Raw genomic sequence first — 15,154 nt, 5'->3', positions numbered from 1 at the left:
TATTGAAAATTTTTCTGATAATATTTGATTGATAAAAGCCATTATTTTTTTACCTCATAATGAATTTTTTCATAAAATTACATTCTTATCAAAAAAGCACCACCTGTGTATCTAGAAAGCAGAATTCTTATTTATCTCATTGCATTGGTAGTATAATTGTATCTCAAGTCCTATATACTTAAAAGTCATGAATGCATAATATATTTAAATAGTGTATCAAAAAGAACATATAACTCTTTCTACTCCCTGTGCTTTCACTGACTTTTTCATTGTCAAAAAGGTTTAAAATTTTTTCATGTTAGTAAGATGAAAAACTTTATAGAAGACAATTTGCAAGAATACTGTATTTCCTTCTCCAAATCATAGATAATTTTTAAATATACAGATAAAAAATGAAAGCAGGCCACACTTTGTATAACACTCTAGGTCCTACACTAAAGAGTCTGAGTGTTTTTTTTCAGGATTTAAAAAAGGTATCTGAGTCAGAGGATATAAGTACAGACCCTCTTTCCCCCTCCTCCCCACTGCATACATAATATGCTTTTTACACTTAACTTTCAGCCACAATGGGTTTTTTTTAATTTTTTTATCTTTACGTAATTACTAATGCCTCTACTACAGGACCACCTCAGGAAAGTTTCTTCAAATTATGACCTAATACTTTGTTGTTTTTCAGTTACATTAAATTAAAACTATACTAAAGATCAGTCCTTTATCTTCCTCAGCATATCTGCTGTATACATGTAAATTTTGTCTCTAATTCTGATTTAGGAAATACATCCAAAGTTACTCTATAACCTATACACACATGACAACTTTCTACTTTATTGCTAGGCTATTGTTACTGTATACAAATTAAATAAAGGTGAGCAAGGGTAAGACAGCCACTGCTGCTTTGAAGCAGTTTTGGGTTGGGTGGAAAGAGGAGTTGCTGGGGAGTTAAAGTTTTACAGCCCTATCTGTAAAAGGTATGAAAATCAGATCTCTCTTGGCTGTATACAGTAAGATACGAAGAAGGCCTAGTCCAATGCCTAGCATACCAACTACTCAGTATTAGTTACCTTCTTCCTTTTCCCCATCTTCTGAGTCAGGATTCCACAGAATATGCAACACCCAACCCTGGACTCAGTATACTAAGTTAAAGAAATGAAAAGCCTGAGGAGTTGGAAATCATCTTCCTTCATTTACTTTTTTCTTGATAATTCCTTCGTCCCTCCACCACCACCACAAATATGATAGTGCACAAAAGTTAAAGGTAGCAAGAGGATAACGCAGGTAAAGTTTACTGCTAAGGGGAAATGGACTATTCTTCCTATGCTTAGTTATTTAGTATGTTTTTGAGTGATATATCATTAATGAGGAACTCGGGGACTTTACAGATGCTATTCTATTAACGTTCATTTCACCCCCACAGGAAAGGCCAAAGGCCACAGTCTGTACAGAAAGAAAAGCAGAGACAGACACCAAATATCAGGAAAGACTTGGCAGCTACCAGGAAAACACTTCACCAAAAGCAGTCCTGCCCTCTAGCAATGGGTTGGCTGAAACCCGGGAAGAACCCACCCAAGTGATTCCTTGAGCCTGACTTTCCTTTACCATGTGGCACAGAGTCTTGACCAGACCGTATGGCTCAGCTGCTGAAATCTCTTTCTCGGCAATGTCCTGTTTCATAACACAAGGAATGCAACCACTGAAAAAAGCAATGTAACAACAACATCAAAATCCAACCTGCTTGGTTAGGCATACCCCACTTCTGTCTACGGGCAACCACAGTGATGCTGCTAATAATGTTAAAATGACTTCTGTTTCTAATTTTTCCTAAAAACTGTAACAAAGTACAGATCATTTTGGATTGATATAAGAATAAGATCATTGCAAAGGGTGATTCACAAATAAAATCTATATTTATATCTTTCCTTCCCTCTTGAATGGCAACCTCTGAACCTATCAGTAATAACACTTTCAGACAACTTTTAATTAAACAAAGTGAATGGAGATGAAGCACAGTGGACTGAGAATCAGAAGTTCTAACCCTAGCTTTACTATTTAATAGCCATGTGACTTTAGGCAAATTATTAAATTTCTCTGTGACTAAGTTTTTTCATCTAAAAAATGGAATAATATTAACTGCTCTTCTTCAGATAATTATTCTTTAGAATAAATGAAATAATGTTTTGAAGAGCCTGGGTTATCATCAGTATTATATGAATGGAAGATACAGGCACATAAGTAAACATCCATCTAGTATTATTTACATGTCCATACATGGAATCATGAAATTACCTTTCTGATCACATTTAAAACAAAAATTAAAGTCTAAGCATCACCCGCTAAGGCAAATCCTCACATACTGGTACACAATAATTATATAATAAGAAAAACCAAAAATATCATTCACATTGCAATGGTCCCATACAGATTTCCCTGGTCATTATTAGGTATAACATTTTCTTATAACATAGATAGATAAAAGAAAGTCTAAAACATGCATCAGAACTCTGAATTTTCATTTACTGGACTTACTGAAATACCTAGTTTATGAAATATTCCTGATAATAAGCAGAATGGGAAAATTATAACTAAATCTTCACATTTTAAGAAATAAAGCATAGAATAAACAACCAAGAAACCCAAGAATAAACAAATAAAATGTATCTCCAAAATGTAAGCTTATTATTTAGTGAGAACCAGAGACTTGGAGAAGAAGCATATCTATCAAATAGTAGTTATCACTTTGGACTTGACCGCCTGCTATTAATGCAAAAGTACCCTTTTTCTCTGGATTATTCAACACCTCAACATGCCATCAAATGGTAAACCAAATTAAGGAAACAGTAATTATATTCTCCCTCCTCTTTGGAAGCCAAAGTAACAAAATCTGAATTTTCCTGTAAGAGAAAATAATTTTTCTTCACTATTTTATGGAAATACCAGACTAAAGTACATTATCAAAACAGGAAAAGAAAAACCTTAAAAATAATGCTCTGAGCACTCTGCAATTTTGCTGCCCAAAATAGAACCCATACAGTCTATGCCACCAAATGAAAATTACAAGTTTGTAAGCATGAAGTCAAATTATAAAGTAAAAGGTCTTTAAAAATATTTTATAATGATAAGTGAAATACTGTTATATTTACTGGTAGGTGTTTGCTCTTTATTTGCTATTATGTTTTCTTCAATGATATTGTTTTGAATGACTATCCAAACTAATTTGAGCTTGAATTTGAATATAAAAAAGACAAATCTTGACTAATAAATTATTTGGACATGTTTTGTTAAACAGAACTGTCCCATTCTTCAAATTAAGAAGCTAATCATAACTTTTAAGAAATTATGCTTCTGACTAAAATTTTTAGAAAATTAGTTTAAAAACTGGCTTAGCCAACCCCACCCCTCTCTTCTCCAATACCAAAGGACACTGAAGACATTTTGCTGATATTTAAATAGAATTTTTAAAAACATAATTTTGAAATCTACAATTCAACCTTTTAACAGCCTCCAAAGAAACCAGTTCAATGCCATGCTTCTAATGAAACTGATTCAGAGTACTTTTGTTGCACAAAAAAATACATTGCCTTCCACAGTATAGAATTTCTAAATGAAAATACATATTCAGATCTTGAATTTTCTACAGAAAATCAAAGCCTACATAGAATTACTTGCTAACTCTCTTACTGAGAGGGGACATCTGAGCAAAAGTGAAGGAGAGAATATTTTGCATAGGACGGTCCTTCCAGCAGCATGCTCACTAAAGAAGCCACTTCAGGTGACTGTGCCCCCGCTTCCACAGGTTAACCACCTGCAAGAGCTATAGATCATGCAAGCACACATCACTGCACTTGACTCCATTCACCACAAGGTTCAGACATCTAACAATTTTCCTGTGCCTTGTCAGGAATGAATAGCAGAACATTTGTTGCTCAATTAAAGATTTCTTCTTCTTCCCTCTTGATACCATCTCTGTCTGAAACTACTGTCTCCCATAACACACACACACACCCATGTGCACACACCCCACTGAATCACAGAGATGATACACTTAAACTCAAATAATGTCCTGTGACAATGCTGATCAATTGCTCATCTACTTTTGAGGATTTCATTACCAGACTTGGAAGAGTGATTCAGCAATCGACAGCAAATATTTAGAAAGTTGAAAGTATCAAATATGTATAAATAGTTCTTACAGAAATCTGATTTTCATAGCTTTACTGACTTCTAATGAATGTGCTCAAATTACTATCCTGTATGTACATTTCAATGTCATTTACATTCACCCATTAAAAATTGGAATAATCGCACAAAATAAAAACATTTACTCAAAATAATAGTGAAATGTTAATTTTGATATCTATTGGTTTTAAATCTTCAGTGTTCTTTAAAATTTTTCTTTCTAAAGAAAATATATTGTACTTTAGATCATTACATATAAAAGGTGTTATACAAATATTATTAATCTTCTCACCTTCTCTATATAAATGATAATCTCAGGTTAACATAATAAGAAAACAAAACCTGAGACCATCCCTTACCAGTGTCTTATATCCAGTCATAAGTACAAAGAAACACTATTATTTAAGAAAACACAATTTGGCAAATGTATTACATATCACAAAATCGTCTTTTAGAACTAATGTTTATGTCTTTAGCCATTCAGCACTTTTATAAATTACTACAATATAATTTAAAATTGATATAAATTTGGCAAATTGGAAAATCAAGCAGTATATAACATCTATTTTGATTTGTAGATTTCAATGGTTTTTAATATTTAACCAAATAATGTAAAAATATTAAATGACCAGTCTTTTAAAAACACAAACTAGAGTTTTAAACCTGAATTATTAAGTAATTTTTTCTTTATTGCTTCTATTTTAATTTCAATGCTTATCTCGCAAAGGTCACAGAAATGCATAATTTTATATGGCATGACCTAGAAGTGTATGAAAAAATTACTAGCCTTTTTTTAAAATGAAAAGCTAAATGTCGAACTCAAAAACAAATCATAAGTAACCTTTGAGTCTTATATATATATATAAAATATATATATTTTAATATACATTACACACATGTAATCTATACAATTAAATCCAGGCATTAACTTCTAATTCAACAAATTCTTGAAATGAAATAGGGTAACATGTGATTTTAACCTAATGAAGTCTTTTCTGTTGCTACAAAATTAAAAATTGATCCATCAAAAGCCTTTGTTGCAGGGAGGGCTTGAGGTTGGGTGGTTGGTTTTTTTTTCTTTTTGGTATTTAATTCAACTAAATACAATGTAGTACATACAAGCAAAATACAATTGAGATACTGTTTTCTTTAACATTCCTATAGGAGACCAAATTCATTTGCATTGGAGAGAACACAATTACTGATTTTTAACTCATGAAAGACAAATTCATAGCTTTTTCCTACACTACCTCATAGTATTCTCACCATCTCAGTGAAAGCATGTCTAGCACCACTTAGTTACTTCCTAGAAGTGGGCAGAAATTGCATTTTTAAAAGTTTTGTTTCTCACAGAATCATTCAACTTTAGTTACAAAGCACATTCAGGTTAGCGTAAGTCTTAGCTCAAAACAATTTATGCAATATGTGTGTGTGTCTGTGTGCATGTGTGTAGATATAAACAGCATATAAAATTTTTTAAACTAAACTCTCATCAACATCAAAAATGAAATTTCTATCAAGGACATTTCCACAACTTTTAAAACCCTTTGTCAGTTTTTTCTTCTTTAAGAAATCTTTGATTCTTATATACTACCAAGAAATATGAATAGAGAAAAAAGAATCGAAGATTTTTATTCAACAGAGCCCGAAGCCAACTTAGAAAGTTAAGAAAAATAGATGGTTTGTACATGGTTTACTTTACAGTAATTTACATTTAATAAGAATGAAGCACATGTGGCAAAAGAAAAGAGTTTTCTACTTCTGAGTGACCCTGAGAAAATAATAGTATCTAGTCTGTCCACAATAACAGCACATATAAAATGATGCTAGAATGATATTTAACAAAAGATCCAATTGGTAAGCAAATGGCATGCCAATATTTTCATAACTTAAGATAAAAAACATCCCCTCCCAAGTATCATTAGCTTAAAAAAATCTATCTGGAATGTAGATGTTAAAAATGATTCCTGAGAACAGAAAGAAATCAGAACAATATAAAGAAAAGGAGCACTCAATGGCAGAATGGTTCTTTAAGTAAGCAAGCAATGAGGATGAACTGTTTTCTTCACATTTTCACTTCTACCAACACAAAAACCACATATAGAACTGACTTGACGCCGACAAATGTACTTTTAACTTGTTAATTTTCATGGAAGTGCAACAAAAGAACACCAAAATAGTCACCATATAACATAAAAGCTTTGGTTTCAAATGTCACAGTACCCTGTTTTTGAGAGTCCCCACCGTGGTGGAGCCCTGTACATGAGCACACACAGCTGCCTCCTCCCAGGAGTCTGAGCTCAGTACACAACACCAGTCATTAGTTATCTCTCCCTTAGCCTGCAGTACCAGTAACTAATTTCTGCATTTTAAACTAATAAAGGAAAGAAAAAAAAGATTCAAGCCGTCCAATCAGAAATGAAGCAACCCTCTACAGCAGCAGCTTATGCATACATTTGGTATGTCAGACGTCTTCAGTGTAGTGAATCACACACAGCGCATTGTAATCTACCTCCTAGGTATTTCATATCACCCACAATGTTCAAAGAAATCATGTCCCAATAGGGCTGTAAAAGTCCTAGATTGCTCTTTAATTAATACTAAAAATTTGGGACAAGTTTTTAATTCTAAACTCTTTTATAAACACAACAAAATCATTTAAATGACCCTCCAGCTAACAGCAAATAACCTCTGCATTTTGAAAGAAAAAAGTTAAAAAATAGTATATTTGTGACAAGTTTCAAGAGATGTTAATAACTGTAGATAAACTAGTATTTCACTTACATTGCCACATTAAATAATGCTCTTTGCAACATGAAATGAGACACCAACTAACCAAAGTTAAAATTCTACTGATTTTTCACTAACTATAACTCCAAAAAAGAACTCAAAACAACTATACAGTCAATAGAATTAGATATTTACAGAAACACAACCCATCAAATATTTTGGGTGGTTCTTTTAAACCTTGTTTAATATATTCATCCAATATTCAAATGTTATGAGTAATTCTAACTTACAATAAATAGTTAATATATCAGAAAGCTTGAACTTAGATTTATCAAGCCAAAAAAAATTTTTTTAAGTATACAAATTTAAAATTCTTAATTGAAAAACCTATCAGTTGCACATTACATCTCTTCCTAGAGAGAACTAGCTTAATGTTACACATGAAACTGCAAATCATAACTTTTGCCTCTTTTTTTTAAAGGTATTGAGTAGTTTTCTGATACGCCACTGGAATCATTGGTAAACAAAAGATATTTTGTTGCCTAGTTAAAACATACCTGGAAATTTGCACACATTTTTAGAAACCCCTTAACAAAACATCTATGTGTTTAAAAAGTAGAATAGTTTGTTTTAAAATCTATTCAATTTTGGCAAAAATCAAGTAAATGGTTACACTGTTGAGAATTACAAATTGTAAAGGTGGTAAGTCACAGACTTCACTTAGAGTCTCCAATTCAGCTACTTAATGACTAATGGTGAAGAAATGTATGTGAATGGGATATAAACTAAGTTACGACACATAGAAAAAAATTCTAGAATGAGTAATAAAGGGCCCAAATTTAAAGTCCACAATAAACTTTAAACAAAGATGTTCTCCCTCAATCTCTCCTCATAGACATTCTCATGTAAGCAAATCACTGTGGAGAAATCCAGCCTCCACAAAACTTTTTACTTCTTCATTAACAATAGTGCACTTAAATATAATTATAAATTTCACAGTGATATTTGTTTAGCCTCAAATGTATCTTAAAAGCAACAACAACAACAACACGCTCAGAAGCAATATTCAGTAGTTTCAGTGACTAAAAAGTCTGGCTTTTAACCGCCATCCAATCCAAACAACCTTCTTGTTTAAAACGCTATGTAAAATATCGACCCTTAACTGAATTATTTTATTATTCAACATTTAAGCTATCTAAAAAAGAAAACTAATTAATCGCGAAGTTTAGTTAAGCAATTTAGCTGACACAGTAAATATTTACTCTTAACATCTCACAGGAAGTCTTGACAAGCATTTGCTGCCATTGTGCTGGGGGTTAGGGTGGGAGTGGGGGGGGCGGGGAGGCAAGTTTTCATAAACAAGTTAAATGGTCCCAGCAAATTTAACACTAGTGTTCGTCACCCCCACCCCCAATAGGCACCAGATATTTTCCAAGTACAGTAAACACCTTATATAATGAAAGTAAAAAATGTAACTTTCTAAACTATTTTATCTCCACTGACAAAACAAACAAAAGCCTCTTAAAAACTATACAAGCACATTAAAAAAAACTGAATGTATTTTTATTTATATGTGAGACCAATCAAAAAAACTAAGCAAAATATATTTACCTGAGCTTTTTGGAGACTGAGTAATCAACTTCCATGATTTTCCCATGCAATTCCACTTTACCTTTAAAACAGAAATTAAAGCACTCAGAACCTTGCTGTGATGAAACTGGCGGGGGTCTAGGAGGGGCACGCACAGAACTCCACGCTCCGGTTCCGCCTTCAGGCGCCCTCCAGGGGTCTCTTAACCGGCTCGAACTGGGCAAACTTGCTTCCCGGTGGGAAAAAAAGGGTGGGCGCCGCGTTTCGCCTCGTTCCCCGGGGATGAGGTGGGAAGGGTGCGAGCCCGGATCCCGACCCCAGGTAGAGCTGTGGGTGGCATTACCGGAAAAACAAATTTAATAAAGAGCGGCGCCAATTTGAAAGGATGAGCTCATTTGAAACTCAAGCTGCAGGGCTGGCGCGGCCCCGCTCCTCTCCGGGCCCCCACCTCTCCATTCCGCTAATCCGGGCCCCGAAGGCTCCGCTGCGCTCCCCTCCCTGCCCTTTTCTCCGGGTGGCCCCGGAGAGATGCGCCGAAGACCCCCGGGGTCCGCTTCGGCGAGAGCCGGGTCGCCGCCGGCTTCTGATCACCTTGGCCTCGCCGCCGCCCCGCCCCCACCCCGCGCGCTGGTGGGGAAGGGGCTACGGCCGCGGGCAGAGGCTCGGGGGGCGCAGGCTCGTGGCCTGGGGGCGAGCGCGGCTCCGAGCGGTGCGTGTGCGAGAGGAGAGTTGGTGAGTGCGCGCGCGCGCGAGTGTGTGTGTGTGTCGCTCTCCGTCTCCCGTCTGGGCTCCAGCGCTCTCGCGGGCCCCCCGGTCGCCTCTTTCTCGGTCCTCAGCCCGGGCCCCCACCGAGTTGAGACAGGGCACCTCGTAAAAAGGTGCTTCTGGCCGAGCGGGAGGCGGGGAGACAGGCGGCGGAAAGCCCCCAGCCCCGAGTTCTTCTCAATAAAATCGGACAAAAAATTCAGAGAAAAATAGGAGCGCTTGAGAGACGAGCGAGAAGGGAGTGAGGTTCGGGAGAGGACCGAGAGAGATGTGCCGTCGTGCAAGGGCTGGGGTCGGGGGACTCCCCGAAGTCTCGAAGGGGATCGTCAGGGTGGCGCCGAGGGGGTGCCGAAAGTGGGGGACAGCGGGGCGACCTGGGGAGGGGGGGCTCTAAAGGAGAGTGCGGCTCAGGGGACGCCAGAGGGCGAGAAGTCCTGGGCACGAGGCACGGGAAGGGGTAAGGTCCGGTCAAGGGAGAAGGAGATGGAGGGGTGTTTTTTTTTGGGGGGGGGGTCCCTGACAAAGGGGGTGACGGGAAGGTCAGGGAAGAAGGGGAGACGGGGGGCTCTCTAAAGATGGGGGTGGGGGAATTCTGGAGAGCAGCTCGGGGAGCCGGGAAACTGGGGGTCCCCGAGACAGCGAGCGAGCCTCGGGAACCCTCGGGGCGGCACGGGGGTCGCCCCAGGACTGCGGCTGGGAGGGCAAGGGGTGAGTCCAGAGCGGGGGGGGGAGGGGAGCGGGCCGTCCCAGGAGCGGGCCGGCGGTGAGAGTTGAAGGTCTGGTGCGTGGAAGTGAACGTGAACGCCGGAGCCCCCGCCGGGCGCCGCCCGCAGGGCTCGGCCTCCCTCCGGGCGCCGTCCCGGCCTGAGCAGGGCGAGGCGGGGGGAGGGGGACAGCGCCGACTGCTCACCCGAAAGGGTCTCGATGGCGCGGATGGCCCAGTTCTGGTCGGGGTAGTCCACGAAGGCGTAGCCGGACTTGAGCAGGACCTGTCCCGCCAGGGGCAGCTTCCTGTCCCCGAAGAGCTGCCGGAGGTCGTCGGCGGTGACGGCGGGGCTCAGGTTCCCGATGTAAAGCTTGTTCATCATCCGTCTCTTCCCCGAGAGCCCGCGGCTCCCCCGGCCCGGTACCCGGCGCTCCTCGCCTCCTCCGCTGCCCTCGTCTCCCCTGCTCCTCCTCCGCCCCCCCTCCCCGCCCTCCGCCCGCCCGCCACCCACCCCCACCCTCAGCCTGGCTCCCCCCACCGCGGCCGGCCGGGCCCGCCCGGGGGCAGAGGCGGAGGCGGGGACTCTGTGCGGCTGCCTCCTCGGGGCAGAGTCCCGGGCCGGGCGGCGGCGCGCGGACAAAGCGCTCTCTCTGCCTCCCTCTCTCTCCCTCTCTCTCTCCCTCTCAAGGCGGTGGCGGGAGGAGGAGCAGCGGCGGGCGGCGGCAGCGCACCCCGCGTGTGTCTGTGTGAGAGTTTGTACGGGCGTGTGCGCAGCCTAGAGTGAGCGAGCGAGCGAGCGCCCCCTCCCCGCCCCGCGCCGCTGCGCCCCTCGCCTCGCGCCCCCGGCGCTCCGAGGGCTCCGCGCTGGCTACCCCGGCTTCTGCCCCGCGCCGGGCGGGCGGAAGCGGGTCGCGGCCCGGGGCTGGGGCTCCCGGACGCCAGAACCCCGGGGCGGGCGCGGCGCTGAGGCCGGGCGAGCGGCGGGGCGGGGAAGGCGCGCCCCGGGCGCGGGTGGGAGTGCGCGATGGGGAGCGGCTGGAGCCGCAAGGCGTGGGAGGGCGAGGGGCTGCGGGAGAGAGTGGAAGGGGGTGTGCGCAAGGTGGACCGGATGTGAGGGCGCGGCTGCCGGGCCGGCGGGAAGGTGTGTCTCGGAGGTGAGAAGCGAGGGCAGGCTGGGAGACCACAACTTTCGCGGCGAGTTGGCCGAGTCCGGTTCTCCGCGCGTTCCCCGGCGGAGCGCTCGCTCGGAGACCCGCTCCCCGCCCTGCTCTCCCGGGCGACCGGGCGGCGCGTGTGGTCGAGGGAGCGCGGACGGGAGTCTGGACGCTTGGGGGCCCGGGACTGGCCGGGCCCATACGAACCTTGCACCCCGGGGAAGTTGCTCCAGCCCCGGGCCTCAGTTTCCCGGACGGCGAGGGGAGAAGGCAGGCCAAAGCGGAGCCACGTCCCCTCCGCCCGCACCCGGTGCGCCCGGAACCCCGCGGCCGGCGGCAGCCTGACGTTGGCAGCTGCTCTCTATTCTGGGAAGTGCCTAGGGCTTCCCAAGCGGCCGCTGCGAAGCCAGGTGGCGGGTGGGGAGGGGGCAGGGGCTGCGGCCGGGAGGACCGACGCTCGCTGCTATGCTTCGAGGCCGGGTTCAGTCCCCCCCACCTCCCGCTGGGATGGTGGGAGGCGAGGGTGACTGGAAGCGGAGGCACGCAGGCGGTGGAGGAGTTCCCCAAGCTTTGGGAAGGGCCGGGAAAGAGGTCCTTCCAAGCAGAGGAAACAACGTGACCGACGGAAGAGGCTGGGTTGGGATGAGAGCAGCCCGAGTCGAGGGGCTACGGAAGGAGCCAGACAGACTAGAGACCGGTTGCTCGTTCCGGGGCCCGCCTGGAAGTCTGGTGGTTAGAACCTGGTCCCAGCCAGGAAATGAAATTCTACAGAAAAGAAAAAAAAATTGGCAGGATTCAGAGGCGAAGGGGCGAATAGACGATTCCAAGATCGGCACTACTGGGGGCCTTGGGCGAGGTGATGGTTTGACCAGAGAAATGTGCATTTTAAAAAATTTATGTTGAGAACGTTAAGGGTTTCCTGATGGAGAAACCACAAATGTAGGGATAGTCTCCTGGCTGGGTCGTGAAGTACTGTCTTTCTCAAGCTCTCCTGTTGACCAAGTGGATGGGGAGGCAGCAGGGCTTCTTAAAAGAAAACAAAAAACACGTCCCTGGCCCCTTCCTTTGAAGACTGACTGTGAGCCTCAATTTTGTGTTTTCCTTAAGTAATCCCAGGTGATTCTTGTCTGGGAAACACCGGCCGGTGAAGGCCTTTTTGGATTAGGATGCAGACCTCATCTGTGTGACCTGTATGTAAGTGTTCCAGCAAATCTGAGCCTAGATTTCTTCAAGGATGAAGAGAGGATACAGGGACCAACTCTTGGCTGTTGTGTTATCCTACACAAAGGATAACTGAATAGTGTGAAGACACAGTGGACACACACTTAATGCTTGTTTCTTTTCTTTCCCCTGGAACTCCCAAGCTTTCAAATACTTCCTTGTTGGGAAACATCTCTTTAAATAGTTGTCTAGAGTAGAAAATGTAGTCTTTCTAACCTAGGTATCTGCAGTTATTTGAATTCTGGCTTTGGTCTCAAATATTCACATATTTCCTCTTTCTAGAAAAGGAATTGGATTTTACCGCTCCTGGAGTTAGGAATGGACTTTGCTATTGTTTCTCAAACTAATAGATAAGTTAGGTATGGATGCTTCCCTACTAAAATGTACTGGAGAATCACAAATGAAAACTCCTGTGTGTGTAGAAATCTCAGCAGACCAGAAATTAATGATCGTCTGATTATTTACACAAATATCCCTAATTGGTATCATCACCTTCATGCTATTTGCTTTATTTTACTTCCAGTATTTCAAAACTGCCCTTTCTAAAGGAGAAACAAGAGTGGTAGGGATAATTGGTCTCTTAAAGGTTAGTAAAACTTTTGTTGTATAATATTTTCAGACATTGTGAATTCCTTGGACCTACTGCAAACCTGCAAACAATGTAGCATGGATTCTCTACTGGGTAGCAAGTATCTAAAGATTCTTCTGCATTTTGTTATTATCCGTAAGTGCTCTCAGGTGATTCTTGTCTAGGACCCACTGGCAGGTAGAAGGACTTTTCCTATTAGGATTAGGACCTCAGCTGCATGTCCTGTAGTGTTCCAGCATCTCTGAGCCTAAGTTTCATTATCCACAAAGACAGGATAAAGCAACCAACTCTTGACTGTTGTGAAGGCTACACAAAGGTTAATAGCAAGTATCTATAGAGGTGGCTTCTGATGAACTCTTTTACCCTGTTTCATGAGATCACTTTCATTTTTTTTTCCTGAAAAATAACTGGTCTTTGCTATAATTTGTGTGTTCTGTCCTGCTGGTGATTTGTAGACATGGTGCTAGAGAAGAGCTTGAATGGTAAGTGTGGTGGCAGATGTGTTATCACCACACCTCTGATTTGTAGCCCCTGCAGTTCGTTATCCTACAAGGTAGAGTTGCTTTTTCACGTGATGGAGAAGGGAACAGCCTCCGAATGCAAAACGGAAATCCAAAAATCATTGCAACTGCCTGACAAAACTCATTTTCTACCTTTTTTCTCGGAGTTCCTGTAGCTCCTCGCTTCCCAGAGAGGTGAACTGGAGATTGATCCGGGCTGAATTTAAGCTTAATGAGCAAAGATTTTATGAATGTTTCACTGAGGTCAGAAGTTTGGAGAAATTCTTATATTAGACATATTCTAAAAGCATGTATTGAACTTTTCCTCAAGAATTTCAAAACAGTAACAGATCCCCATGGTTTTCCAGTAGTTCTTTTGGGCAGGATGGTGGTAAGGTGGTTGGGACAAGATTTCTTAATGTCACTTTGCAGGCAGGAAAACTGAGGCCTACGAAAATAGACTTTTTTTTCATCGTCATACTGAGAGCTTGAAACATGATTAGCAAACACATATTAGCCTAACAAAGAGCTCATGAAGTATTAAGGTTTCGTCTTGACTTTCATGACAAATATTTTGTTCATGGACAGAGCACCTTCTTATAGCATCGCTGTGATGGTCTTGACCTTTGGAGTCTTAAAAAAAAAAAAAAAAAAGCCACAGTGGAAATGTGTTTGTTCAACTAATGTTGGAGATCACCATGGCCAATGGTTCTAGGTAATCCAAGGATTTGGAAGAGAAAAGGAAGCCTCTTTGCTGGAAGGCTGGTGGATTGCTGGAGGAAATTCAGTGTTTGATAATACAGTTTTGGTGGGGTCAGCACCTGCCTGCTTGTTGGGAATGGTTTGGTGATGGGGAAACATTGTTTAGATACTTTCTGCTGAGTTGGCAGAAGAGAAATTGTTTGACCTTAGTTGAGTTAATTCACCTCTCTGAACTTCAGATTCCTCATTTGTAAAATAGCCCAGCCTACTTTCTCACCATAAACTCTAGCTCCCCTGTCCTTTTCATGTTTTCCAAATCCTGGGCCATTTCGAAGCTCTGCTCCTTTGTGCATACTGCTCCCTTTCCCTGGACTGTATTTCTTCCCCTGATTTTCTCTTCTGCCTTGACCCCAGGATATACATAACACTGCCTTTATACAGATAAAAAAAAGTCTAGTGGTGATACCCCTGAGGTGTACATTTTAAACAGGTGGATTTTATTGTTTGTGAATTACATATCAACTGTAAAAAATTGTATGAGAAAAAAAGTCTTTATGAGATCTTAGTTTTTCATCCTATCACTGGGATCAAACCTGGCACATAATAGGAACCTAAAAGGTAATATTTGTTGCATAAACAGTTATCTGAGATTTGCTGTAAGGATTAAGTAAAAATGCATTAAGATGGTACCTATCTTGCACAGCACTTGGCATATAGCAGGGAGAAATGTTCACTTTTCACCCCTTATTGAATTCATTCATTTATTCATGGCATTACACAATCTTAGGCACTAAGGATCCAGAAATGGATAAATATCATCCTGCTCAAGGAGTTTATCATCATGGAAGAAGCAGATGTATAAACAGATTATAGTCTGGCATTAGAGATGCCCCAAAAGACTGTGAGCATAGAGAAGAGTCCATGTCATTCAGCCTAAGGTCAGAGAGGGAATCACCATGGAAGAATGGAATTTGGAAGTGTATTTTGAAGGATAAGTAAGGATTTTTGAGGAATGGGAGAGGAA

General features: G+C 42.3%; 1 protein-coding gene across 6 annotated transcripts in view; it reads right to left on the bottom strand.

Annotated features, from left to right (window-relative positions):
• Positions 1–10,436, bottom strand: part of IGF2BP2 (insulin like growth factor 2 mRNA binding protein 2) — a 172,591-nt gene extending 162,155 nt beyond the window's left edge. For 3 of the 6 annotated variants that reach the window (XM_070372070.1, XM_070372077.1, XM_070372099.1), the window contains exons 1-2: positions 10,169–10,436; positions 8,515–8,575 (exon numbers count right to left, since the gene is read on the bottom strand). In XM_070372070.1, the coding sequence (XP_070228171.1) occupies positions 8,515–8,575; positions 10,169–10,346 (239 nt within the window). In that variant the 5' untranslated portion in view covers positions 10,347–10,436. Of the gene's footprint in view, positions 1–8,514; positions 8,576–10,168 lie in introns of those variants that run through there. The other 3 variants (XM_070372089.1, XM_070372081.1, XM_070372095.1) reach the window with 3 other exon arrangements.
• Between the last annotated feature and the right edge of the window lie 4,718 nt (positions 10,437–15,154).

Source organism: Bos mutus, chromosome 1 (genome assembly GCF_027580195.1).
Source record: "Bos mutus isolate GX-2022 chromosome 1, NWIPB_WYAK_1.1, whole genome shotgun sequence".
Classification (NCBI taxonomy): Eukaryota; Metazoa; Chordata; class Mammalia; order Artiodactyla; family Bovidae; genus Bos; species Bos mutus.
Note: the sequence above shows the minus strand (reverse complement) of the source record. Positions and strands in the feature narration are given on the sequence as shown.